Source organism: Macaca thibetana, chromosome 11 (assembly GCF_024542745.1).
Source record: "Macaca thibetana thibetana isolate TM-01 chromosome 11, ASM2454274v1, whole genome shotgun sequence".
NCBI classification, from domain to species: Eukaryota; Metazoa; Chordata; class Mammalia; order Primates; family Cercopithecidae; genus Macaca; species Macaca thibetana.
The window spans coordinates 120,847,053-120,873,905 of record NC_065588.1 but is presented as its reverse complement, the minus strand read 5'-3'; the positions used below and the strand labels follow the sequence as shown (position 1 = coordinate 120,873,905).

At 55.7% G+C, this 26,853-nt stretch overlaps 2 protein-coding genes across 31 annotated transcripts in view; one reads left to right on the top strand and one right to left on the bottom strand.

Moving 5' to 3' along the window:
* NCOR2 (nuclear receptor corepressor 2) overlaps positions 1 to 26,853 on the top strand; it is a 240,891-nt gene that overhangs the window by 96,108 nt on the left and 117,930 nt on the right. For all 30 annotated transcript variants that reach the window (XM_050747807.1, XM_050747808.1, XM_050747805.1 and 27 more), the window contains 3 exons: positions 4,238 to 4,351; positions 12,451 to 12,507; positions 19,708 to 19,760. In XM_050747807.1, the coding sequence (XP_050603764.1) occupies positions 4,238 to 4,351; positions 12,451 to 12,507; positions 19,708 to 19,760 (224 nt within the window). The remainder of the gene's footprint in view (positions 1 to 4,237; positions 4,352 to 12,450; positions 12,508 to 19,707; positions 19,761 to 26,853) is intronic.
* TMEM132B (transmembrane protein 132B) overlaps positions 1 to 26,853 on the bottom strand; it is a 1,306,862-nt gene that overhangs the window by 1,201,225 nt on the left and 78,784 nt on the right. The window lies entirely within an intron of this gene.

Here is a 26,853-nt window from a genome sequence, read left to right as displayed (position 1 = left end):
GGCGTCATTATTTGAATTAATATAGAGCCAGCTTTGTTATACAGTGGTCCTCTCCTTGTCTCCCTGTTAACTGCAGTGTTCTGAGCAGCATGGGGTACATGGTAGGTGCTCATTAAAAATGGTTGATTCAGTCATTGTGTCACTGTCTGGGCCCCAGGGAGCGTCTAGACTAATGGGGGAAACAGGCTCACATCTAGTGCCCTCCAGACAAGGAAGTAGGGGCTCCAAGGAGGATCAAGGGCTCATTCCAGCCACTGTAGGCAGGGGGTGAAGGCTGGTGAGAGAAGGCTTCCAGGAAGAGGTGCCCTGGTAGCTGGGTTTTGAAGGACGCTTCAGGGGGAGAGCGTTGATTTCAAGGGGCCATCACCATGGCTGTCACATGGTTGGGGGAACCAGGATTTGAGGATAGTCCAACAGTGAGGCCCGGTCCTGGAGACTCTGCCAACTGTCCCAGGCTTCAGCAGGCAGTAGGTAGGTCTCATGATGGTGGCATAAGCATCCCGAGAGGGGCCGGGCCCCGGTGGGGGTGGGCAGGCATTGCCAGGGCCAGCCTGGTACCACACCTTTAGGGGGAGGCCTGGCCCTGGGGTGGGGCTGAAGCTGCGGGCACTGGCACATATTGGTGACTGCGGCTGGAAGCCAGGTGGCTCGAGGCAGCTCTCAGTGGTTAGGTTTTTGTTTGTTTCTTTGTTTCCCTCTAAATTCCACGTTGGCATTTTTTAAAAGTGAAATTCTCAAGCATAATCATTTTAAAGTGCACAATTCAGTGGCATTTCTTACATTTGCAGTGTTGTGCAGCTGTCACCTGTATCTGGTTCCCAGCCATTTCAACAACCCACAGGGAAGCCTCATAGGAGCTAAAGCAGCCACTCCCTGTTCCCCTACTCTCTGTCTCTGTGGACTGACCTGTTCTAGACAATTCCAATATATGGCATCACACAGTATGCGTCCTTTTGCGTCTGGCTTCTACCTAGCGTCATGGTTTTGGGTTTATCATGTTGTCTCTTGTCTCATTCCTTCATTCCTTTTTATGGCTGAATCATACTCCATTGTATGGAGATGGCACCTTTTGTTTATTTCATCATCTATGGCCATTTCGGCTGTGGCTGTTGTGAATAGTGCTGCTGTTCAAGTTGTGTTGGGACACCTGTTTTCAGTTCTCATGGGTATATACCTAGGAGCGGAATTGCAGGTTTGCACAGTAATTCTAGGTTTAATTTGCTGATCTTTCCAGGCTGTTTTCCACATCAACTGCCCCATTTTACATTCTTACCAGCAATGCATGAAGGTTCCAGGTTTTCCACATCCTCATCAACCCTCCCCCCACCTTTTTTTTAAATTTTGAGATGGAATCTCACTCTGTTGCCCAGGCTGGAGTCCAGTGGTGCCATCTTTGCTCACTGGAGCCTCTACCTCCTGGGCTCAAGCAGTCCTTCTACCTCAGCCTCCTGAGTAGCTGGAAGTACAGGCGTGCACCACCACTCCCGGCTAATTTTTGTATCTTTTTATAGAGATGGGGTTTCACTATGTTGCCCAAGCTGGTCTCCAACTGCTGGTCTTGAGTGATCTGCCCACCTTGGCCTCTCAAAGTGCTGAGATTTCAGGTGTGAGCCACTGTCCCTAGCCACACCAACCCTTTTTTATCTTCCTTTAAAAATGTTTTTGGTCGGGTGCGGTGGCTCATGCCTGTAATATCCCAGTACTTTGGGAGGCCAGGCAGGCGGATCACGAGGTCAGGAGTTAAAGACCATCCTGGCTAACATAGTGAAACCTCGTCTCTACTAAAAATACAAAAAAATTAGCCAGGCGTGGTGGTGGGCGCCTGTAGTCCCAGCTACTCAGGAGGCTGAGGCAGGAGAATGGCGTGAACCTGGGAGGCGGAGCTTGCAGTGAGCCGAGATCATGCCACTGCACTCCAGCCTGGGTGACAGAGTGAGACTCCGTCTCAAAAATAAAAAATAAAAAAATAAAAAAATGTTTTTGATTCCAGCCATCCTAGTGGTTGTACAGCGGTATCTCGTTGTGGTTTTGACTTGCATTAGACAGCCCTTTTTAGCGTGTCACTGCTGTGCAGCAGTTTTTTCAGCATTATCTCCTTGATCTTCCAAACAACCTTATGAGGTAGGCATGTACTCGCAGGTTCTGCTGAAGTAGACACTGAGGTCAGGGAGGTGAAGTGCCCTGGCTGAGGCTGCAGAGCTGGTGAGTGTGGGGCTCAGGCTTGAATCCAGGCCCAACAGAGCTGAGTCACCCTCTTAGCTGGATCTCTGTAGGTGTCCCAGGTAGTATTTTCGCTAGTACCTGAGGAAGGGCCACCTTCCCTGGCTGGGGGGAGCCTCCCTCCCACCCACCCTTTCCCGGCTGTGGACTTCTTCCCCTTCTTGGTTTTGTTTGTTCAGTGCTTTGGGGGAGTATTTTGATGTCCTTCTTGAAGCGACCACCAGGGGTTGCTGTGGGACTGAGGCAGTTCTGCTCAAGCTGCCAGCACCATCGCCTGCAGAAGCCAGCACCCTGGATTTTCTGGCTCTTTTTGTGTTCACTTCTTCTTGGGCACCTTTTTGGGTTCATACTGATCTGCTCTGTGGTCATGTGCAGGCTGTGTGAGCATCATAAGTGGAGCAGAACCATGTTCTGATCTCACTTGTGATGCCCTGTCACACTGCAGAATGGGGCATTGGCTTCCCATCTGACCTTGGGCCAGTGCCCTAAACCCTCTGGTCTTCAGCCTCCCTCTTGCTATGAAGCAGATGGCAGCATGATGGGATGCTCTTTCCAATGGTGTTAGGAGGAGGGTGTTTGGTACATGGACAGATGAGGATGAGGATGATGGGGGTGATGAGGATGAGGATGATGGGGGTGATGAGGATGAGGGTAATGGGGGTGATGAGGATGAGGATGATGAGAGTGATGAGGATGATGGGGGTGATGAAGATAAGGGTGATGGGGGTGATGAAGATGAGGATGAGGATGATGAGAGTGATGAGGATGATGAGGTGATGAGGAAGAGGATGATGAGGATGATGATGATGATGGGGGTGATGAGGATGAGGATGATGAGGGTGATGAGAATGAGGATGATGAGAGTTATGAGCATGAGGATGATGAGGATGATGATGATGGGGGTGATGAGGATGAGGATGAGGATGATGGGGTGATGACGATGATGAGGGTGATGAGGATGAGGATGATGAGGGTGATGAGGATGAGGATGATGATGACGATGATGGGGGTGATGAGGATGAGGATGATGGGGGTGATGAGGATGAAGATGATGGAGTGATGAGGATGAGGATGATGGGGGTGATGAGGATGAGGATGATGAGGATGAGGATGATGGGGGTGATGAGGATGAGGATGATGGGGGGATGAGGATGATGAGGGTGATGAGGATGAGGATGATGACGATGGGGGTGATGAAGATGATGAAGATGATGAGGATGAGGATGATGGGGGGATGAGGATGAGGATAATGAGGGGGATGAGGATGATGAGGGTGATGAGGATGAGGATGATGGGGTGATAAAGATGAGGATGATGAGGGTGATGAGGATGAGGATGATGAGGGTGATGAGGAGCTCTGTGGGTGGAGTGCTGCCTGTGTGTCAGGTGCCAAGTGCTTTGCACATATCAGCTCATTTCACCCTCACACCGGCCCCCTAGGGTAGTAACTTTTATCCCCATTTTCCAGAAGAGGAAGGGAAGGCTCAGAGAGGTCCAGGAGCTTCTCAAGGCTAGCAGTAAGTAGGAGTGGGAGCCAGTAGGACTGGCTCTGGTCTAGCCAGTGCAGCTGCGGAGTCTGCACAGCTTCTCCTAGCACTGATGCTGCCTGTAGGAACCGTAACGGGTAGTAATGCCGGCTCATAGCAGGCCTGGCTGCGCCTGCCTGTGTAACTCATTGAGTTCTCACTATGGTCAGAATGGCGGCACGGCAATCAGCCCTGTTTACAGAGGGGGAAACTGAGGCCTAGTGGGGTGAGGCTGCTCGGCTGTGCTTCCCTAGCTGGCAAGTCACGAAGGCAGGATTTGAACCTGGCTTGGAGGTTGCAGCTGGCCCGGGAGCTGGGGCCTCTCCCGGGTACGGAGTCCCTGGGGTGACTCACAGGAAATGGGTAGCAGCCTGACTTCCTGTGCACGGCCGCGGCCCGGGCTGCAAGGGGGCCTCCCCACGCCCTGGGAGCTGCAGCCCTCCTTCCGCCCGCCGGGGTGCTCACCCCTCACGCTCTGCCTCTTCCCACAGCAACAGCTGGAGGAGGAGGCTGCCAAGCCGCCCGAGCCTGAGAAGCCCGTGTCACCGCCGCCCATCGAGTCGAAGCACCGCAGCCTGGTGCAGATCATCTACGACGAGAACCGGGTATGCGTCCCCGCCCCTGCCTGCTGCTCCCCGGTGTTGGCCATGAGGTGCTTCACAGGGGGCACCATGAATAGGGCCTCAGTGTTCCCATCTGCAAAATGGGGAGGGGACCTCGCCACCCTCTCCCCGAGAGATGCAGGGTTTATGAGTGGGTGGGGGAAGGTGACTGGTGGAAAGCCATCCTGGTGTGGCCTCTGGGCTGTTCTGCTCAGACGCGCAGATGGGTGTGAACCGTGGCTAGCCAGCGGGATGCAACACAAAACGGAGGCTTTGGGCTCCAGGATAGCACCAGGGTCCAGCTGATGGCCCAGGGTAAGGGGCTGCCACTTCAGGCACTCGTGCAGAAGAAATCCCTTTAAGACAAAAGATAATGACGTTATGACCACAGCAGTGAGCTTTCATGGAGCAGCTCCTCCCGTCAGTCCTGGAACTGCACGTGCAGACGTCGTTTCCATTTTCCTGAGGCCCAGAGAGGTTAAGTGACTTGTCTAGAGTCACACAGCTAGGAAGCATTGGACCTGGATTTGAACCTGTGGGCTGTCAGACCACAGGGCCTGAGTTCTCAGCACCAGCTTCCACTGACACTGGGCCCTCGAAGGGGCCTTTGAGATGATTGAAACAGAGTCTGTAGCAGGCTGTGGAGGCCCATGGAGATCCCACTGGGGGCAGCTATAGGGGGTCTGGTCTTGGTGGAGGGGCTTGGGGTACCCAGAGCCATGTCTCCAGGGGCTGGACCGTAAGGGTCTGTGCACCCCGAACGTGGAACCTTGTGTCTGGTGAGGTGGTAAGCTCCCCGTCGTCCCAGGCAAGCCACTACTAGCTGGGCTTTGATGATTTACAATCGACTTTTTCTAAATGTACTCAGGATCTGTGGATGTTGATCCCCTCCCTTATTTTCTGGATGAGGAAACTGAGGCCCAGAGAGGGACTGGTCCTTGTGAAGCGTGACAGATGCGGAAACTCCTCTCCTGGCCTTGGCTTCTCTGGTTCCCCTCCTGCCTGTAGCCCCAGCCACCCTTCCCAGCTGCCTCTTCTGTAATATCTTCCTTGGCCAATCAGTGCTCAGAGTTGAGGTGGGGGTGGGGAGGTCTCTGGAGTCTGGTGGGTGCCTGCAGTAGCAGCCTGAGACAGGGAACTACTTGATCAACCAGTTTGGCTACGCCTCCACCTCTAGAAACAGCAATGTCATGCAGAATGAGACAAGCCTGTTTGGGGCCTGGGAACTGTGTGCCTGGGTCACTCTCCCACACCGTGGCCCCTCACCTCAAGTACCGCTAGTAACAGTCATAAGAGAGCCCAGGGGCCACACATCCTTCAGCCAGGCATCTTGGGTTCAAATCCCATTTCTCCCACTTCCTGGCTCTGTGATCCTGGAATGTTTTACTTAAACCTCCCTGTGCCTCACGCTTCACGGCTTTAAAACAATGACAACGATGGCATCACCTAGTATAGTTGGTGTGGGGATTAAAGGGGCTGATTTCCTAGTGCCCTTAGGACAGACAGTGCCTGGCACCAAAGAAATGCCAGCTGATGCTATTAATTGTCATTATCGTAGCTCTCATTTCTTCTTGTGATTGTTTACCTTGTACATTTAATAGAACAGTATTTGCATTTAGTAGAACTACTATTATTCTCTCCATTTTGCTCATCAAGAAACCAAAGCTCAGAGAGGGAAGGAGACCTCCCTGAGACCGCAGAGCAAGTGAGCTTTGAGCCTGGGACTCGGAGCCAAGATTGAGGTTGCTCCAGGAGCCCGAAGTGGAGGGGACATGGACAGGGCTCCTGAGAGTGTCACCTCTGCCTGCCGTCTCTGATCCTTGGTGGAGAGCAGGCACGGTTCTCTTCAGCAGCTGTGGAGGCCAAGTCAGTGGCTGAGCACATTGCTGCAGTGCCTTGGCCTCTACCTGGTACTCCTCTCCTTGCAGGGCTCATACTGTCACTTCCATCTTTGCTCACTTCCATCTTTTCTCTCACGAAAAAGGGTTTTCAGGATTACACCCATTTTCCTCCTTTGTGGCTCCTGATTCTCCTTAGCCTTGTCCTCATGGGACGTGATTTCTAGTTTACTTACTTATTCTGTTTATTATGAATGGAAACTCCGTGAGGGCAGGGATTTTATTCCTGCCCACTTTTATTTCCAGTGGTATCTCCAGCACCTAAAACGGTGCTCACCACACAGCAGATGCACATTAAATAATTGTGCAAATGTTCAGGTGGCAGAAGGGGAGGGGAGATGGAGGCGAGTGGCCAGCTCTGGCCTGTGGAAGAGGCCTCTGGTTTGGGGGCGTGGGGGCTGGTGGGGACCCTCCACCTGGGCTGAGCCTCTGAGCCTCCAAAGTCTGCAGCCTGGTGTGCGGGAGGCCCCCAGCCGCCTTTGGCAGGAGCAGCCTGGACTTACCGCCTCTTGGGGGATCAGTAGGATTAAATTTTAATCTGCCTTCCTTCCCTGCTGGTTCCTGGAGAGATGGAGGACAAGGGTCTGTCTCTAAATGCCGAGCCAGCCGGAAAATGCAGCTTCCCCGCCGGGCAGGGCCCGCCTGGCAGTTCTGAGTGCTGGAGTCTGGCTCATTATCCATTCAGAGCACATTGGTGAGGCACCCGCTGAGCAAGGCTTTTCCCACCTCCCCGCCTCGCGGGAGCTGCCTGCGTGGGCGGGGGCCGGGGCCGGGCAGGTGTGCACAGATGGCAGGGCAGCCGGCAGGGTGGCTGCAGCCTGAGAGCAGGAGCAGACGGGGTGGCCTGGGCCCAGGAGGGCAGAAGCATGACCTGGAAGTGAGCGCTGGGAAAGGCTTCTTGGAGGCAGCGGGTGGGCTGGAAGGAGGGCATTCGGGTGAGGGACATGGCACAGGCCAAGTCCCAGAGACGGGACTGGCGTCTCCTTTGATCTTCAAAGGTGGTGGGCATGAGGTAGGAGCCTGTTGGTTCCGGGACAAAGCACACACTTGGGATCTGGACAGGACACACACAGGCAGCACTAGCAACGTGTGGATGCACAAGGGGCATTTGTGCAGCGCAGGTTGCTGGTACTGCAGGAGTTCAGGACGGAACAGGCAGAGTGGGCTTCATAGGGGAAATGGGCCTTGAGCTAGGTTGACTGGGGAAAGGCAGAAGGCTGCTTCCAATGGAGATGTCTACAGCTTACTCACAAGGTGAGGAGGAGGCAGGATTGATGGAAGCAGCAACCCCAGTTGCTGAGTAATGCGGAAATCAGCAGAAAACTCGGGTCCTTGTCTTCGAGTTTAAGCATCTTAAAAGGAAGGTGTTTCTATGATGTGATTAGGACTCAGTGTGTGCACGTGTGATCGGGACGGAGCAGGGCAAAGACGAATAATACCATCCACAGTCACCATGAACGTGAAGCATTCAGGAGAGTCTTTTGGGGGGTTTGGCACTCCTCATGCTTGTCTGTCGGGCCCAGCATCAGACCCCTGATTCAAGATTTTCAGAGCAGTGCTTCAGACCCCATCCTGTGGCCCCAGCATCCTGTGCCAGGCCCCCACCTCTGGCCTCCATGCCCAGCCACCTGGTCATCAAAACTGCCCCCAGGGTCCAGGGGTTCTTTCAGATTGTCCGTTTCAGCCCTGTGGGGCTGCTGCATGTGTCCTTTGACCTGCCACTGTTCCTGCTCGTCACACACCCTGGGAGGGCTCTGCGCAGGGCTCACGGGCATGGGGCTCTGTGTGAAGATGAGGAAGCTGAAGCTCAGGGTAGGCCGCTGCCCTGAGGCACTGCTGCAGCCAGCGGAGGAGCTTGAGTGCAGGACTAGGGGCTCGGGGCTTCTTGGGTGAGTAGGTGCTGCCCGCAATCTGCAGACGAGGAGGCCAGTGTGGCAGAGAAGGGGCTAGGATGGGGCTTCCAGGCAGGGGAGAGGCGAGGGAGTGGTCAGTGTCTGGTCTGTTTCTCTGTCCTAGAGGAGAGCCGCATATGGATGCGTGTGTGGTTTATGTGCCTGTGGGTACACATGTGCATATACAGATGGATGCATGTGTGCTATGTGTGTTGGATACACATGGGTGAGCATACATGTGTGCCTTTGGATGACTGTGCATACTTGTATGTGAATACTTAGAGTGAGAGTCGGCTTGTGTGGCACGAGCATGTGGTGATTTGTGCATTGATACAGCACACCTGTGTATGTGTATGCGTGCATATGTGCATGTGTGTGGACCTCTGGATGGCTATGTGCACATATGTGTAAGTGTGTATGCGTCAGCATGTGAGGTCTGTGGTTATCTGTGCACTTACACATCCATGCATACACACGTGGGTGCGTGTGTGTATGTGTGCATGTGTAACTATGGGTGCTGTGTGCACATGTGTGAACACATGCATCCACGAATTGGCACGTGTGAGGCGTGTGTGTAGGTATTCATGTATCTCTGCACCTGTATGCATAAGCATGTGTTCACACGGGTACGCATTAGGCTGTGTGCATGTGTGTAGAGATGGATGTGCGTGAGATGGCGTGTGTGGGGCGGGTGTGGTTACATCATGTGTTCACTTGGGTGCACGTGTGTGAGTATGTGTGTCCGCCTTGACGTGTGTGGACGTGTGTGTATGTCTTTGCGCATTCCTAGATCTCGGCATGTGCACTTGGTCACGTGGGTCTGGTGCTCCCGTGCACCTGTCTGCATAGGTGACTAAAGACTTGTGTGCCCCAGCGCAGCTCCTAGGCGTTTTGGGCATGGGAGGTCTGGCCACACAGACCTAGAGTCCCTGCAGGGGTGCCATTGCTTGAGTGATCCCCAGTTGCCTGGTGAAAGCCCCTACAGTGGGTGGACACCACGGCGAACAGGGCCCCTCACTGGCTTGAGTCCCTAGGTTCTCCTCTCCTCTCTGAGCCAGGTGAGCTTGGGCAGTGGCTTCTCTCAGGCTTGGCCACCTCCCCTGCAGCATCAGTCCCACCTGCCACCATCAGAGCAGAGAACTCGGCCCCCGCAAGGCCAGGAACATGGGAGGACATGCGTGGGGGCAGTCGGGTTTCAGTGGGATTGAGAAAGGCCTGTTTCCCTTCTCACCCAGGGTGGGGCTGAGTCCCCTGAATTCCAGCCTCCCACTGGCAGGTGTCAGCCCAGCATGAAGCCTCCTCTGGGCCGGAGCAGTCCCTGAGTTTTGCCACCCTTGGGTGGAGTTGGTTCAGCTCTACCAAGTGTGTCCTGGTGTCCCCTGCAAGCTGGGCTTTGTGCCTGCATGGGGAAGATGCAGACAGGAGCTCCTGTTGGAGCAGTTGCTGTTTGCCAGGACCAAGGGCAGCCAGGGAGCCAGTGTCAGGAGGTGGCCCCCAAGGGGGCCAAGGAGAGGTACAGATATGAGCCATGGGAATATTGGGGTTGGGGAATGTTCTAGGTGGGAGAGGTTCAGGTGGGAAGGGTTTGGGATTTTGCCTAGAACTGTGTGGATTGGTGACCTCCTATCCAAGTGTCCTCTCTGAGCCTCAGTTTCCCCATCTGTAAAATGGGGCAGCCCTTGCACCCAGAAACAGGTTACTGGGAGGCTTGGCAATCCTGGTTGTGGCTTGGAGAGCAGGGAGACAGGGCCTGCCGTCTCGGCCACCTCTGTGGAGGAGGCAGAGAGGCCTCTGTGTCCTTGGAAAGGCCAGGCGTGTCCGGGATGTGGACTGCTTCCCCCATGGCCCTGGAGAAAGTGCCTGCTGCCCTCAATCCTGTGCTGAGCCCTGCTGGACGATAGCAGCTCGGTGGCTGGCGCTGGCCTCTTCTGGTCCTGGTGGAGAGGCGGGGAGGCACTGGGCCAGCTGCAGCAACGTGGAAAGAGGACAGGGTTCTGGGCTGGGACCAGAGAGCCTGTGGGTACAAGAATGCTTTGCCCCAGAGACAGCCTGAGTGAGGGAGCCAGCCTGAGCAAGGGAGCCAGCCGACCCCATTTCCAGGTATTTAGACCATTCCTGAGCATCCACTCTGAGCCAGACGCTGTTCCAGGCACTGTGGGTGCAGCAGAGAACAGAGCAGGTGCCTTGCTCCTCATAGAGTCCTCATCAGGGGGACATGGCCAGTAGGATAAACAGTGGGCTGCAGACCCTTACCCCTGACCACATGTGCTGTGAAGACAGCCAGGTGGGGAAAACAGTGGTCAAGGGAGGTGGGCCACCCTGCTGTGGGGGGTCAGGGAAGGCCTCTCTGGGGAGGGGAGGCTGAGTCAAGACACTTTCATACATACCTTTCTCCGTCTGAGCATACTAATCTGCTGTCACTGCTCTTAACCAACAGCTGTTGTTTGGGTTTATTCCAGGCAGGCGCCAGGTCTCATTCATTCCCTGTCTCTCCACCGGTCCCAGCGTTTGGAAGCTGCCCTGCCCCCATGCCACCCCATACCCAGTCCTTCCCTGGGCCTGGCTCAGGGGTTCTCCCATCCTCAGTACCCCAGGGCAGACTCTTTCCTGCTTCGAGGGTGTGGCTGGGACAGTGACTCTCAGGGTGATGTCTCCCCCCATCCACCGGAAATACTAGTCCCAAGCCGAGGGGTGGCCCTGCGTGGGACCTGGCCCTTGGCTTCCTCTGTCCGTGGATCCCGGAGGTCGTAAGAAGGGCTTCTTCCCTGTGTTTTGTTTCTGTGCCTCAGTTTCACCATCTGTGAAATGGGGCTACTCCTGCGTGTGCCTCCCGTGGTGCTTATGCGTGATTGAAATGTTAAGAACACAGCGTGTGCCTGACGGTCGGCTCATGGCAGGTGCTTGGGGAACTGATCACTGCTGTAATAGTTCTCCCCTGCTGTTCCAGCCCCCAGCCGCACCTTGAGGCTGCAGGTCTCGGGGTTTCGGCTCAGCGTGAAGGTGGCCGAGAGCATAGCTCTGCTCTTGGTGGTCCAGGCCCTGGGCTCTAGGCAGAGGCAGCTCTAGGTTCCGGCTTGAGCCCACCTACATAGGTCTTTCTCCGAGGGCTGGGGAGTGGGAGTGATGCTGACCCGCCATGCCCTCCCTTCTTTGCTGCAGCTGGGGAGCCTGGGCCCCTCCGCCCTGCGAGGAGATCTTGGCAAAGGCTGCGTCAAGTTTTTGTTGGCAGCCACGTTTCCCAGGACTCGGGGTCACCTACTTTTGGCCAATCTGGGTTTGGGGTCACTGGGGACAGTTTCAATATGGTGATGGTGACTTCTGGGGCCTGTCCGCCTAGTCATTGCCAAATACTGGGTGGCTGCCCTGGTGCAGCTGAGTCACAGCAGGGGCTCGCCCACGTGCCAGCCCGTGAACACCCATTTGCCAGCACACACGCAGTTTAGCCTTGTGCAGGGGGCGCCCAAACCCACCCAAATTCTGCCCCTGCCCTCCGTCACAAGCCCCAGGAAGCCACCTTCAGGAGCCCCTCCACCCCCCACCTCCCTGTACCTGGCTGGCCTGGGCCATCCTCCAGGCCTCCTCTGAGCGGACCCTGGTGGTCCCAGGCTAGGGGCTGGCGGGCCTGGCCGAGGCACAACGTCTGCCTTCACGCCGAGGGCCGGGGTGGGGGCCCAGAGGTCCAGCCTATTGACGGAGCGGCCGCGGAGCCCTGCACCACATGTTCCTGTTTTCCTAATAAGTCCCCACTTGTGAGTGGGGAGGAGGCGGGGAGGCCCCAGGGCAGCCCAGAAATAATCACATGATTGTGAAACACAAGAATCCTAGAAAGGGTATCTCTGAGCGCCTCTATCTCACCCTCCCTCCTCCTCCTCCTCCTCCTCCTCCTTCCCTCGCTGGCTGCACTAGCTCTGAGGTAATTGTAGACAACCCAACCAGCTTCCAGGGCGAGGGAAGGCATCTCAGGGCTGGCAGTGTCGGCTGGGCTGGCGGGGAGCGGTGCCCACATCGCCGGGCCCTGGGGGAGCGAGGCCTGCGCGCCTGCCGGGGAGCAGGCTTCGGTGGACCTGGCGCATTTGCTAAAATCGAAACTTGGCGGGCTTGCTGGGGCCGCTGTGGGGGTATTGAGGCCCCTCTGTGTTTTTTTCCAGCCAGGGGAGGGCCTGGAGAGGGCCCCAGGCCTCCCTCCCCCGTACTGAGGATCAGCATGCTGGACTGGGCTGGGCAGGTGCCCGCTGCTCCGGGAAGCCTCTATTTATAATCTGTGTTTTTTTGTTTTTTTAAAAAATTCCTCCTCTTCGCCATCACCCTGCAGAAGAAGGCCGAAGCTGCACATCGGATTCTGGAAGGCCTGGGGCCCCAGGTGGAGCTGGTGAGCTGGGGTACAGGGTCGGGGGCTCCGGGGAGGGCGGGGGTGGCTGGAGAGGTGGGCAGGGAGGCGGGAGGGTGCGGTGGAGGAGGAAGTCATCTATTGCCAAGCGCTGCCCAGGCGGCGTCCGCGGAGGAGGCAGGAAACCCACCTTCCTGATGAGAGGATGGCAGATAGCGGGTGGGCGGGCCTGGCTGGGCTGAGTGGGGGTGGGGAGTCTTGGCAGCAAGTGCCTGTGGGGCCACCTGCGCACTCCTGTGCACACCGTGAAGCCCGGCCACTCGGGCTGTGAGGAGAGTCACACACCTGTAGACCAGCGCGTTTGCTCCAGCTGAGCGCTGAGAGCCGGTTCTCTGGGTCACGCGATCTCGGTCCACTCCCAGGTGCGCTGCTTCATGGTGGTGTGACCTTGAGCGGGTTTGTTACACTCTCCGTGCTTCAGCTTCCTCATCTGTAAAATGGGAATCCTAACAGCACCTATTCCACTGGGTTACAGTGAGGAGGAGCTGTGTTAATGTTTGTCCAACATCAGGTGTGGCGCCTGCCTTGCAGACAGTAAGTGTTCGGCATTAGCTATGATGATGATGATGATGATGATGATGATGATGGTGGTGGTGATGATGGCTGTCACTAGTGTCCTTTTGCTGTGGAAAGACGCCATGTCAGCAGCAGAGCTGGAAAGCAAGCCCCAAGCCTCCTGGAGTCCCTGGGCTGAGGATGGGTGGATGCAGAAGCCCTAGCTCCCAGAGAACGGGCCACAGCCCCTGCCTGCCCCACAGCCGTGTGTGCGCACTGAGCTGGTCAGCATGGATGGCCGTGGTGGGCACTGAAGGCATACTGCTACCCACATGTGTGCCAGATGAGGGAGAGTCTGTGTGCATGGTGGGCTAGGGTGTGCGTGTGAGTGCGCCCAGGGTGCAGGTAAAGTCTTACGCTTTCGGCCATGTGTAGTGGCTCACACCTGTAATCCCAGCACGATGGGAGGCCAAGGCAGGAGGATTGCATGAAGCCAGGAATTTGAGATCACCCTGGGCAAAATAGCAAGATCTTGTCTCTGCAAAAAATTAAAAAATTCACCAGGTGTGGTGATGCACGCCTGTCGTCCCAGCTACTTGGGAGGCTGAGGCAGGAGGATGGCTTGAGCCCAGGAGTTCAAGGCTACAGTGAGCTATGATCACACCACTGCACTCTAGCCTGGGCAGTAGAGTGAGACCCTGCCTCATAAACGAAACGAGTCTGACACCTTCAGAGCTTCCATCTAAACTCAACTCCACTGCGTGTTTGCCAAGTGGCCTTAGGAAAGGGGCTGACCTCCCAGTACCACAGTGCTCTCTCATCTCGGACAGGCAGACACTCTGGGGCCTCCTTCCAGGGTCTTCCTAGGGTTAAAGGCAGTGATGCCCGTTAAAGGCTCACCTAGTGCAGCTCCTGGCCCCTACGAAGCGCTCAGTAGTTGTGAACAATTTGGTGATGAGCTACTCCGCGTGAAGTTTCTGCAGGCCGCTCAGTTTTGCACAGTGAGAGCTCCCCGAAGCCTGGGGTCTGTCTGTTGAGGCCACTCAGGAACTGCAAGCCCCAGGCTCCCAGGCCCGCTCAGAAGGCAGAAGCAGGGAGGAGATGGCAAGGGCTCCTCCAGCTCAGAAGCAGGGCCCAGCCACCCACCTGGCTGGACTCAGACACCTCGCCGGGCTCCCCCATCCCCTCAGGGCTCTGCCCCCTCCAGGTACATCCTTGGGCCTGGGCGACCTGGTGACGAGCTCTGGCCTGGGGTCGTGCTTCTCACCGTGGAAGTGATTTCTGGGGAAGTTTCCAGCAGCTGCTGCTTGCTTGTTTTTCTGTTTTGTAAACAGCTTTATTGAAGTACAGTTCGCACGCATGCCATTCACCCATTTAAAGCATACAATTCAGTGGGTTTTAGTGTATTCACAGATGTGTGCAACTGTCACCACGGTCAATTTTAGAACATTCCATCATCTCAAAAAGAAACCCTTCTGTCTCTATGGATTTGCCTATTCTGGACATTTCCTATAAATGGAATCTTGCAATATGTGGTCCTTTGTGTCTGGTTTCTCTCCCTCAGCATCATGTTTTCGAGGTTCATCTGTGTTGAGCGTGGGTTGGTCCTTCATTCCTTTTTGTGGCTGAATCATGTTTTCACTGTAGGGGCAGGTCACGTGTTGTTTACCCACTCATCAGTTGGTGGACATGAGATTGTTTGCATATTTGGGGTATTGTGAATAAAGTTGCTGTGAACATTAGTGTGCCGTTTCCATGTGAACGTACGTCTTCATTTCTCCTGGGTGTGTACCTAGGCGTGGAATTGCTAGATCCTCTGTTAACCCTATGTTTAGCCCCTTGAGGAACTGTCCAACTGTTTTCCAAAGTGGCCGTACCATTTTACATCCCCACCAGTAAGCTGCCTCTTGCCTCGGTTTCTCCTTTTTTGCCAAATGGAGATGGCAGGGTTGGATGAAGTTCCCAACCATTTCCAGACTTCCAGGTCCTCCCGCTCCCCTTTCCTGATTGGTCCCTGGGGGCTTCCTAGGGGAAAGGGCCTGGAGGCCCCCATGTCTTAGGGCCTGAGGAACACAGGCGAGGAAGCCCCTGTCCGTGGGAGTCTGTGGGCGGATGGGGGTGGGCAGCTGCTGGTGTCAGAAGCTTTGGAACCAGGGGCCCCACAGTGAGTCTTCTCTGGTTCTTTGGAGACAAGGGGATGGGGTTGTCTCCCGCTTGGGGATCTCAGAGCAGAGGCTTCCAAAGGGCTGATGGCACAGGAGGCCAAGGTCTAGTGTCTGGACTCTTGAAGGCCCCTGGCTTGGTGCCAGTCAGCGGGGAAAGGGAGGGTGCCTCGCAGAGCTGTTGCCATCCCATTTTCTGGATGAGGCTCAGCGAGGGGAGTGCCTTGCGCCGGGCCACACAGCAAGAGATGAGGTGGGGAGGTGTGCTGAGCCCCGGGGGGAGCGGCTGGCCAGTTCTGCACAGATCTGCCAGGCCCGAGTGGCCACAGGCATCCTCCAAGCAGAGGCAGCTCCGTGGTACACCCTCTGCAGGGGCCTGTCTACCACCTAGGTGTCAGAAGCCCGGACCAGGGACGGCCTGAGGACCCAGGGGCTGTGGTCACAGAGTCTAGTTCCCAGGGTGTCTTCCATCAGAAGCTGCAGTTCCAACGCCCCTCCCCTCGGCAGGGATGGATCCCTGTGGCCCCCCTGGAGGAATTTGCATTGGAAAGGATGAAAATAGCAGCAGAGGTGCTAACCAGGGGTCTAGGGCTCTGAGATGGTGGGGCACGGCCCCTCCCGCCCAGCTGTGGGGCCCGGGCCAGGCTGGGAGCAGGCGCGGTGGTGGAGGGCGCGCCCGGCAGCCCCGACCTCTCTGCCGCTTTGAGTCATTGCTTCCTTCCTGTTCCAAGGCGTTATTTTAAGAAGCTGGTGTCACCAGCGGGTTGAGGGCTGGGGCTGACGCTTCATTTATTGCCAGCTCAGGCCGCCTGGGACTGTGGCTCTTCCTGGTGGCCCTGCTGCCTGGCTCAAAGCCCGAGGGGGGCCGCCTCCTCCCTGGCCCCTGCTGGCTTTCTTAGTCACCACTGTGCCTCATCTTTGCCTAAGCCCTGCGTCTGGCACCTGCTCCCCTTTGCCCTCTTTCTGCCCTCTGAGTGGCTGCGCCTCTCATTTTAGAGGAGACGGAGGCTGAGCAAGAGAGAGCTAGACCCTGGGGCCTCCTGGGTGCCACCCCAGGCTCCACACTCATCTGGGCCTTGATGACCTCACTGGCATGTGTCCCCCCAGGGGTCATTTCTCCCGGGAGGATAAGGCCTGGGGGTGAGGGACACGGGCCAGCCATGCCCCCAGCCTGTGGCTGTGGAGGTGTCTCATGGCCCCACGTGAGGACCCCGCCTAGCCTGGGCTGGGGAGCCGCCAGGCCTTTGTGCAGCCCCCTCTGCAGAGGGTGAGGGGGGTGCTGGGGAGTCCCCTCGGGCCCTGTGTCCCCTCAGCAATGCATCTGCCAGGACATGTCACTGTCCCTCCCTCCCCCAACCCCCTTCTGGGCTTTCCAAGATGGCTGGCCTCAGCCTGTTGCCATGGCGACACACAGCATTCGAGCAGCTCTGGGCCCAGAGCCTCCCCTGGGCTCCTGGGGTTCAGTGGCCTCGGGGAGTGACTGGTGAGTGCCTCCCAGGGGGCAGCCCCTGTTTAGAGGCGGCAGCACGCAGTATCCTCAGTCCTTCGGGGCCTTCGCCTTGCGGGCCGCTCACCGATGGCCGCCTTGAGAAGCAGGGGCTGTGTCCCTGTCTACGGGGCAGAGGAGGCGGCCACCAAGTGGAAGTGGCCTCCCTCCCCTGTGGCTTCGGTGGGTTGGAGGCTGACCGGGCTCCCGCTGCCCCCGGGAGCCCGTCCTGTGTTTCTGCTCCCGCCCTGTGCCGCAGAAGCACTGTCCCCTCTGCCCACCACTCCCTCCCAGGGTCGTGTGCGGTGGGCTTCCAGTCCCCTTCTGGCCCCCTTCGGCTGTTTGCTATCTTTAAAACCAAAACAAGACAAACACTAAATTTCACCAAGTCTGAAATTTTCTGGGCTATCCAAAATTTCCGTGAAGTAGGTCCTCTTTGTTCTACACTCATGTTCCAGATGAGGAAACTGAGGCCGGAGTGTTGAGGGCACTTGTCCAAGCTCACAGCTAGTGAGGGAGGAGCCACCATTTAAACTGGGGCCTGTTTCCAAAACCCGAACCTTTAAGTGATGTCCCCTTGCACCTGGCCTGCATTTGATTGGCATGTGGGGAACATAAAGGAGCCAACGTGTTGCCCTGGGTTACAGCGTGGGCATCTTGATAGGGCCCCTTGCCATTCCTGAGACAAGGACTCGCACCCTCTGCAGGGATGCTGCACCGTACCCCTTCTTTCCACTGGAAAGTTCTGCAGTGAGTCTGACCATGGACTCTCTTGTTCCTCTGCTCACTTCTTCGTCTTGTTCAAACCTCCAGGGTCGGGGTGGGGAAACTGCCCTCTGTTCAGGGCTGAGAACCTTGGGAGGGGAGCCTGACCTGGCATGGGGAGAAATGGCTCATGTCAGCTGCAGGATGACATCTCTGTCCCCAGGAGAGTAGCTGAGCAGGACCCTGGAATTGCCCGAGTCCAGTGGTGAATTCCCTAGCAGGGGATCTGGGGCTACAGGGAGAAAGGCGACATTGTCACCAGCCAAGACCGTCTGTGAGGCTCTGCAGAGCTGCAGAGGCTCTTCTCTGGGGATGGGTGGGCAGGGATCTGGGTGGCCCCCTGTGCTGGCGTCATCAGGAGGTGTGTTCAGCTCTATCCCCAGGGAAGAGACTTGTGTGTCCCTTCTGTTGCTGCAGCCCTGCCCCGAGGCTGCAGGACTCCACGTCTCCATCCTTACCCCGTTCCACCTGATCACTCATACTCTGTACCTGATCTTCCCACCATAGTCACCCGTGGCCACCCTGGGAGGCTCCTGCTGTGTGTGTAGGTGAGGGAGAGGGATAGGAAGAGAGGGAGACACACAGAAAGACACACACACACACACAGAGGCTCAGGCAGAGAGGAGAGCATACTCCTTCCTCCAGTGCTGGAGCTGAGAGACGGGCTGTCATTCAGGCTCATCTCTTACCAGCTGTGGGCAAATGTTGGAAGCTCTTAAGGTCTCAGTTTTCCTGTCTGTCCGGTGGGGGTGAGTGTATCGGTTATGCAGTGCGGTTACATGGCTTCTGCTGGGGAACAAAGCAGCCCACATTTAGAGGCTTGAAGCAGCAACTGTTTACTGTTTCTTACCAGTCTGGAAGGCAGCTGAGCATTTCTGCTGGTGCGGACTCAGCTCTTGTACCTCCGTGGCCAGCAAGGGAGTCGGTGGGCCAGTGCTGTAGCTCAGCCCAGGCTGGGTGGCACCACTCTGCTCTTTGCCTCTCTGCCCGCTTCCTGCAGGCCAGGCTAGGCTCGTTCTCTTGACAGAAACAGCAGAAATGTGAACTCTCATCGTCAAGCCTCTGCTTTTGCTGAGGGTGCACTGGTTCCACTGGCCACAGCAAGGTCATGGGTGGTTACAGGGAGGCGTGAAAGGTGGGTGCCATTAACAAAGTCACTGCTCCCTGATGGCGACAATGCGACTGGCACCTCTGGGCACTTCAGCCTGCAGGTGCCAGCCTCAGAGCTTAGCATGCACTGTCTCGTTTGATCTTCGCAAAACCCTATGAGTTTAACCCCATTTTATAGATGAGGAGAAACGGAGGCACAGATGGAGACCCAGCTAGAAAGCATCAGAACCTGGACTTGAACCCAGGCTGTGCCCTTGGTTGCTAAGCAAGGTTCTTCCATTTGGGAGGGGACATGTGGCAGCTGTCTGGGTCCCTGCCCCCATCACAGACGCTGCAGTGCTTTCTGCGTCTCCTCGTGCGCTCTTTGAAGCTCTGTGCTTGCTACCTGTGGGCCCTGTGTCCCTTTCTCACTGCTGTGTGGGATTTGTGGTGTAGCTGATCCCTGATCTCCTTAGCTGCTCTTCTGGTGGCGGACGGCTAGCTTGCTTCTCGTGGGCCGCTGTGAGCAGCGCTGTAGCAACGTCCTAGCGCCCGTCTCCTGGCAGAGCACAGTAGGCATCTGCAGGAGCATGGGGGTCGGAGGCGGGGGCGTCAGCGTTCGTCACCAGGCAGTGGCTACTGTCTCTCTCTCTGGGGGACGCGTGCCCATACACCATGCTCCCACCAGCTATGTGCCAGGCTTCCTGTCACCGCAGACCTCACCAACACTTGGCATTATTCAACGTTTTTGTCTTTGCTCGTCAGTGGGGGTGGAGTGGTATCTTGCAGCGTTGGGACGCACATTTCCATGGTGAGCTGGGAAACCAAGCGGCTTTCCATGTTCGGTGGCCAGGGCCAACCTCTGGGGTGTGTGTGGGTTTGTCCTGGTGTGCTCTGGGCTGTGGCCCCTTTCAGGCCAGCACTGCTGAATGCCCCGCAGAGCAGCTATGACGACCTTGGTGGGGGCGGTCACCGTACCCACAGCTGTCCTGGAGGAACCAGTTTCAGCCTGTTCCTGGCTGGGGCTGCGTGCTGGGTCCCTGTGTTCCGTTTCATGCCTGCCCATGGCTGAGCCCTCACCCAGAGGACAGCTCCTCTGTGCCAGGCCTGGGGCTCCTGCCGGTGGGCTCTGCAGTGGCCAGTGGCCAGCCGGGCTCTGACGCGCTTCTCTCTCTCCCTTTGCAGCCATTGTACAACCAGCCCTCCGACACCCGGCAGTATCATGAGAACATCAAAATGTGAGTGCTTGTGGGTAGCTGTGCAGACCACGGGGGCGGGGTGGGCAAACAGGCTCTCAGCGGCCTGCATGGGATGTGGGACGTGGGCTCTCTGTTCCCATCAGGGGCTCCCGGCCAGGGCCAGGTGCTCCTGGAGGGGACAGGAGACAGTCCTAGGTGGCACCTGGGGTGGGGACGGGGAGCAGAGAGAGTGTCCCCCTGAGGTTTCGGGAGACAGGCCTGGATTTGGGAGGGTGGGCGGGGGAGCTGCTGGTGTACAGGTGGGTCTGGAGAGACGGAGGTCAGAGGTCCCAGTCTGTGTACATGTGCACCCTGTTCGAGCAGGAGGGAGCTGTTGCGGGCAGAGGGCAGCCGGCTCAGGGAGATGGGGAGTGGCCTCAGTGCAGGCGGGGCCTGGTGTTTTGGGCTCTGGCATAAGCATGTTTGGGAGTCACCTGGCATCTGCACAGCGAGGCCCCTCTGGCACAGCCCACTATGGGGCAGATCAGAGCACTCATCCAGGCCCCGAGGCTTTGGAGGTGGCCAATGTGATGTATTCTAATGATGGGGGCCTTTTCCCAGACTGAGGCTGGGAGAGAAGAAAATGTCAATTAAGTGCCACATGCCGCTGGGTGGGGCAGTGCTGGAGGCTGGTAGCATTGTATCTTCAAGCGAGGTACAAGGCGTTGAAGGTGTGGCAGCTGGAAGGAGGCTGGGTTTTTCTTGGGATGCATTAACAGGAGCATAGATTGCTGGGCTGAGGAGGGCATGTTATCTCATGTTCGTGCCCAGGAACCCAAAAGGTAAAAGGGGCTGCAGATCTTGCCCCTTGAGGAACATGTGCTGGCAGGTTGGAGGCGAGACTCTTCAGGATCATAGCTGTTGAATGTTCGAGGTTTGTCATGGTTAGAGGGTACATGCATTTGAGTGTGGCTGCAAAGGGAGGCATTTAGCTGATTCAGTGGGTAGTTCAGCCTGGTCCGATTGTTCAAGCGTTCCTGGGATGGAACTACAGAGTATATATGCAGTGGTGAGCTCCTCGTTCCTGAAAGCATGCAAACCTAGTGTTTTCACGCATCTGCTGGTGCTGGACTAGTTCACAGGGAGATCGTTGCTGTTGTAGTTTCCAGAGTTGCAGGACTGGTCCAACCTCAGGTGATCAACTTGGCCACCCTCTTGCAGCATCATTGTTGCAGCAGCCTAGAAAATCTCTCCTTGCTAGTTGAGGCCCTTGGCCTTCTGGGATTCAGGAGCACCTGACAAAGATACTTCACCAGCGTGGCTGGTGGGGGGTCATCCTCAGCTAGTGGCCAACAAGGGCTGCAGAGTGTCAGGAAGGGGCATGTGTCCTGCACCAGGGGTCCTGGGCTGGTATGGAATGCCCATGTCAGATGCAGCCTGGGCTCCTCATCGGCCTGGCGGGCTCGTTCATTGCCCGGGCTATGCCTGTCCCTTCTGCAGCTTCCTGGGACTTCCCTTGTTCTGGGGCCCCTGTCTGGGGTGGGAAGCCACAGATGGAGGGGTGCTGAAAGCAAGGGGGATGTTCTTGGGACCTCGTCACAGGCGGGTTAGGGGATGAGGGTGGGGTGTTCTCAACTGAGTCCGGGCTGTTTGGGGCATTCCCTCATTCATTCATCCCATCTTACTGAGAGCCTGCTGTGTGTCAGGTCCTGTTCTAGGCCTTGGCCACTCAGCCTTGGATAAAACAAAGGCCTCACCCCTCATCAAGATTTGTCTGGCAGTGGAGACAGAACCAGAATGAGTTAAGTAAACAAAACAAGAGAATGTCAGCTAATCCAGCTGGGTGCAGTGGCTCATGCCTATAATCCCAGCGCTTTGGGAGGCTGAGGTGGGAGGATTGCCTGGGGCCAGGAGTTCGAGACCAGCCTGGCCAAATATAGCAAAATTGAAAAGAAATTAGCTGGGTGTGGTGGCACGTGCCTGTGGTCCCAGATACTCAGGAGGCTGAGGTGGGAGGATCGCCTGAGCCCAGGAGTTCAAGGCTGCAGTGAGCCGTGATTGCACCACTGTACTCCAGCCTGGGCAACAGAGCAAAACCCTGTTTCTTAAAAAAAAAAAAAAGAAAAGACAAAGAAAATACCAGCCAATCTAAAGTACTATGCTCACATAACTGTACTATGCTCACATAACTATCTTAAGCTCTTTATGCCTTCATATACCTAGTTATGATTTTTTCTTCATAACATAATATTTTTTGATAGCCATATTATTATACTGACAATTTTACATAGGTTTTTTCACTTAAAGGGAACGATATTTTAAGCCGAATGATATGGATGATTTCAGGTAATAAAGACAGCTGTAGAGTCTAAACAGAAGAGAAGCATGATACTCATATAGATAACACCAGCAAATAGATATTGCTTCATCTTTGTCTAAGTAGAATAAACTGTAAGCATATTAAAGCCAGTGCTGTATTTGACATCCCATAATCTTTGTCAGAGAATGGCTGTGGTCTATTAAAGTACATTTTGACTAAATAGGTAGCCACCTCACTGAATTTGTTGCAAATCTAAATCACAAACAAACATGTTTATAATTAAAACAAATAGATGTGCTGGGTGCGGTGGCTCATGCCTGTAATCCCCGCACTTTGGAAGGCCGAGGCGGGCAGATAACTTGAGGTCAGGAGTTCGAGACCACCCTGGCTAACATGGTGAAACCCCATCTCTACCAAAAATACAAAAATTAGCCAGCTGTGGTGGCGTGTGCCTGTAGTCCCAGCTACTTGGGAGGCTGAGGCAGGAGAATTGCTTGAACCTGGAAGATGGAGGTTGCAGTGAGCCAAGATCATGCCTCTGCATTCTAGCCTGGGCAACAGTACAAGACTGTGTCTCAAAAAAATATATATATAATATAATATAAAACAAATAGATGAATAATTAAGATTTCCTACACTGTAAGTAGTCGAGTTCTGTTAGAACAACCTTTGTGTGTAAATTATTGGAACTGATTTGTCTTTAGAATTTTAATTTCTTGGATATTTTCTACTAAAATTATCATCCCTTCTATATTTTAGATTTCAATGCAGTTATGATTAACTTTCATTGTGCAGTCCATTCATTTTTTAAAAATTCTATTACTCTGGTAAGTGGGGTAATGGGAGAGAAAATGAGGGGGTGATATTAGCCAGGGAGGTCAGGGCAGGCAGTGACAGTTGAGGGGACCCTTGGAGGCTGAGCAGCAGCCGGCTGTGTGGACCTCCGGGGAGTGTCCCAGATGGGTAGAATAGGAGGTGCAAAGGCCTCCTTGAGCTGGCAGGGGTCACAGAGAAGGCTGGCATGGCCCGAGGAGGTAGGCGAGGGAGAGGAGGGCACAGGCCAGGTCACGGAGGGCTGGTAAGGAGTTCCGGCTTTATTATCTGTTGGAAGGGAATTCAGTGATGAAGTTTATCCCAGGAAGCAATGTGATCAGATTTTTGTTTTAAAAATTTGCTTTGGTGGCCACAGGGAGAAAGGACCTGGGGGTAGGGGTGAGAGTACCATGGGAAGGCCCCTGCAGGAGCTGCTGAGGTAGGTAGTGAGCACCCTGTCACTGAGAGGTATGCAAGCTGAGAGAGCATAATGTTCAGGAAATCTGCAGTGCCCAGGAAGCTGCCCTCAGCAGCCTCTGCACCCTGCACTCCTTGCAGGCTCTGATGTTTTGTGACTCTGCTCCTGCTAGACTGCAGAAACTGTCTCGTGTCCAGTGCGGACATGGGAAGGGAGGCCCCGTGCAGGCCCCGTCTCACCACGTGGCTGAACACAGGGGCCTCAAGCGGGACCGCAGCGCGTCCTGGCTGGCTGACTAGCTGTGTGTCCCTGTGGGAAGTCACTTGCCCTAGGGCTCGGTTTCATACGTGCTCACTGAGGTCAGTGCTCAGCGTGTAGAGCACATACTGGGTTTTTGGTTCTTCTTTCTTTTATCTACAGAGACCCAGACTCATTCATTCATTCATTCATTCATTCATTCAACCAATATTTACTGAGCATCTGCTACACGCCAGGCACTGTTCTGAGCCTCCAGGACATAGCAGTGAATGAGGCCTGACATTCTAATAAGGGAGGCTGTTAAGAATAAATACACTGTGATAAGTGACTGCTGCCATGGGACAATGAGATGATCCAGCCGGGGTCAGGTGGGGTGCCCAGCTTCCCCCAGAGCAGCCTCCCCCACGCTCACGGCCTCCTCGCCGCTGCTGCTGTCATTGCTTCAAGGTGGGAGGTCGTTCCCTCCCCTGAGACCTTGCCCCGTCACTTTAATTTCTCTGTGTCTGCATGCTGGGGCCGCAGAGTGAAAGTTAATTTCACGCTTGACTTCCTGCTGCACAGACAATTTCGGACGCGTTGGAGTCACCCGTAGCCGCCTCCGCTGCCCTCCCACCGCCACCTGCTTCGGGCGCTGTTGGTGTCCCCTGCTGCAGGAGGGAGAGCTCAGACCACCGGCGCGGGGCCGGGGCAACCCCAGAGGAGCAAGAGATGGGGTCTCCACTGAGGGATGGGTCCCACCCTGGGCAGGACCCTGCAGGAATTCCCAGGCATCCGTGGAGCCCTCGTGGGATGTGGTGAAAGGGCGTGGGGCCCGGGGGTGGGCGGCAGCCAGCGCCCAGGCGCGCTCTGCCTCTGCTTGCCCGGGGGTTGCCCTGGTTCGCCGGTCCCCTCAGGCCTGGAAGCCTGCTGCTTTCTTCCGTCGCTCGTTTTTCTTTTTTCGCAGGCCGATTTCTTCCCTCCTGCTGCCTCATTTGGGGGTCGGCTGATGGGAACTGTCAGACCTGGGGCTGTGCAGGCGGAAAGGGGGACCAGTCAGGACCCAGGTGACTCTTAGCAGGTCTCTGTGGTCTCGCTCAGAGACATCAGATGACTCCCCCAGGGTCACATAGACAAATTCCTAGACCAGTCCTAACTGCACATCCTTCCAGCTTCCTCTCCTGGGTCTCTACTCCAGACCCTGCCCCTCCCTAGCTGGGTGACCTTAGGCAAGTCACGTCACATTGCTTGGCACTGTCACAGCTTTTGGTTGGCACTCAGTGATCAGGAGGTCCAGACCATCACCCCAACCCACAGTCTCTTCCCAAGGTATCCGGGCCCTGCACGGCTGCCTCCCTCTTCCTCTCCCTCTTCTTCTCCCTCTTCCTCTCCTCTGCAGCTGGGGTCAGGCTCTCCCTGAGCACCCCTTCTGCCCCCTCCAGATTCACTATCGCTGCCTCCCTCCCTAGAACCCAGGGCTCTGCTTATTTTCTTCTTCCCACACCATTCCTCTGCTTCTTCCAGGCCTCAGCTCAAACCTCCCTTCCTCCAGGAAGCCTCCCCTGATTGCCCCAAGCTTTCCTTTTCCAGTACCCCATAAGCCCCAGGACCAGTCCCAGCCAGGGTCCGACTGGACTGCCGTGGAACACTCTCATAATTCCTGCCTCCTTATCCCACCCTCCTACGTCCTGCTTCTCCTTCCCAGTGCCCTGGCAGATGACAGGACTAGGTTTCCTTATAGGGTGTGTGTTTTTAAACCCTGACTTCTTTGCACCCCATGAATGCCTGTACCAGCAAACTCATCACATGCTGCTTGGCCCGTGCCTCCAGAGCCCTCCTAGAGACTGTGGTCTTTACGTTTGCCGGACAGAAGCTCAGCAGAAAAGATTTGTCTGCAGTGCAGTATTTGCATCTTCATTGCCTAAACACTGCTTGGAACAAAATAAACACTTAAAAAAAGTTTGCCAGAGGAGTGTTGAACACGTGGGCATCATACACCGGGATTCTAGGGGACTGTAAACCCGGGTGGCTGCCTCCAGGAGCGGGAAGGAACGTCTGAGTGAGGAGGGCTGGTGTGAGGCAATAGGGAGTGGTAGGGCTGAGGAACGGGGAGCTTGGTGACCTTTGAAAAGGGCAGCCAAGCCTCAGTTTCCCAGCCTGTGGCCATGAAGGGGTGTGGCCCGATGGCCTGATGTTTTCAAGAGAAGCTTTAGGTTTGGCTTTTTGTGTAACAGCCTCTGGTTTTCAGTGCTGGCAATGAATTTAAGATTTTAGAAAGCACCGGCCAGGCGCGGTGGCTCACGCCTGTAATCCCAGCCCTTTGGGAGGCTGAGGCAGGCAGATCACGAGGTCAGGAGTTCGAGACCAGCCTGGCCAACATAGTGAAACCCCGTCTCTACTAAAAATGCAAAAATTAGCCTGGCATGGTGGCACGTGCCTATAGTCCCAGCTACTTGGGAGGCTGAGGCAGGAGAATCACTTGAACCAGGGAGGCGGAGGTTGCAGTGAGCCGAGATTGCGCCACTGCACTCCAGCCTAGGTGACAGAGTGAGAGACTCCATCTCAAAAAAATAAAAAATATAAAAATAAAAATAAAGCACCATGGCCCAACACGACACCCTCGGAGGCTGTCTCTGGCCTGTGCACTGTGCGATTTGTGACCTGCAGACTTGACATGTGTTTGCGGACTTGACATGTGTCCTCTTGTGTGGTACGTGGATGTCTGTGGGTGGCAGGCAGTGTCCGTAACCAGGGAGGATTCACACCCTCAGTTGCTGCCCATCGGTGGTGAACAGACAGCTGCGTGCACATCACCGCCACTCCGAGGCCTCATGCTCACCGAGTCATTTTCCAGCTGCAGTGACGGCCCCACGGTTTGTGGACGATCACATGCCAGACTGGCTTCTCAGCGCTGCCTTAATACTTGGCCATGAACGAGGCTGCTGAAAATGGCAGGAACTTTTCTGTCACGGTACTGGAGGCCAGCACTTGGAAATCAAGGTGCTACAGGGCCACGCTCTCTGGAAGGCTCCAGGGGAGGCTCCTTCCTTGCCGGTTCCAGCTCCTGGCTGCCGCTGGCCTCCTTGGCGTTCCTTGGCTAGGAGATGCGTCACTCCCGTCTTTTATATTCGCGTGGCGTTCTTCCCGTGTCTGTTCGCGTCATCTCCCCTCCGTGCGTGTCTGTCTCTGTGTTCAAATTTCCCCTTTTCATAAGTCATTGGATTAGGGCCCACCCCAGTGACCTCATTCTAACCTGCTTCTCGCTCTAAAGACCCTGTTTCCAAATGAGGTCATGTTTTGAGGTGCTGGGGCTTAGGACTTACACATATCAGGGTTTTTTGGGGGAGTGGTTGGGGGTGACATTCTCA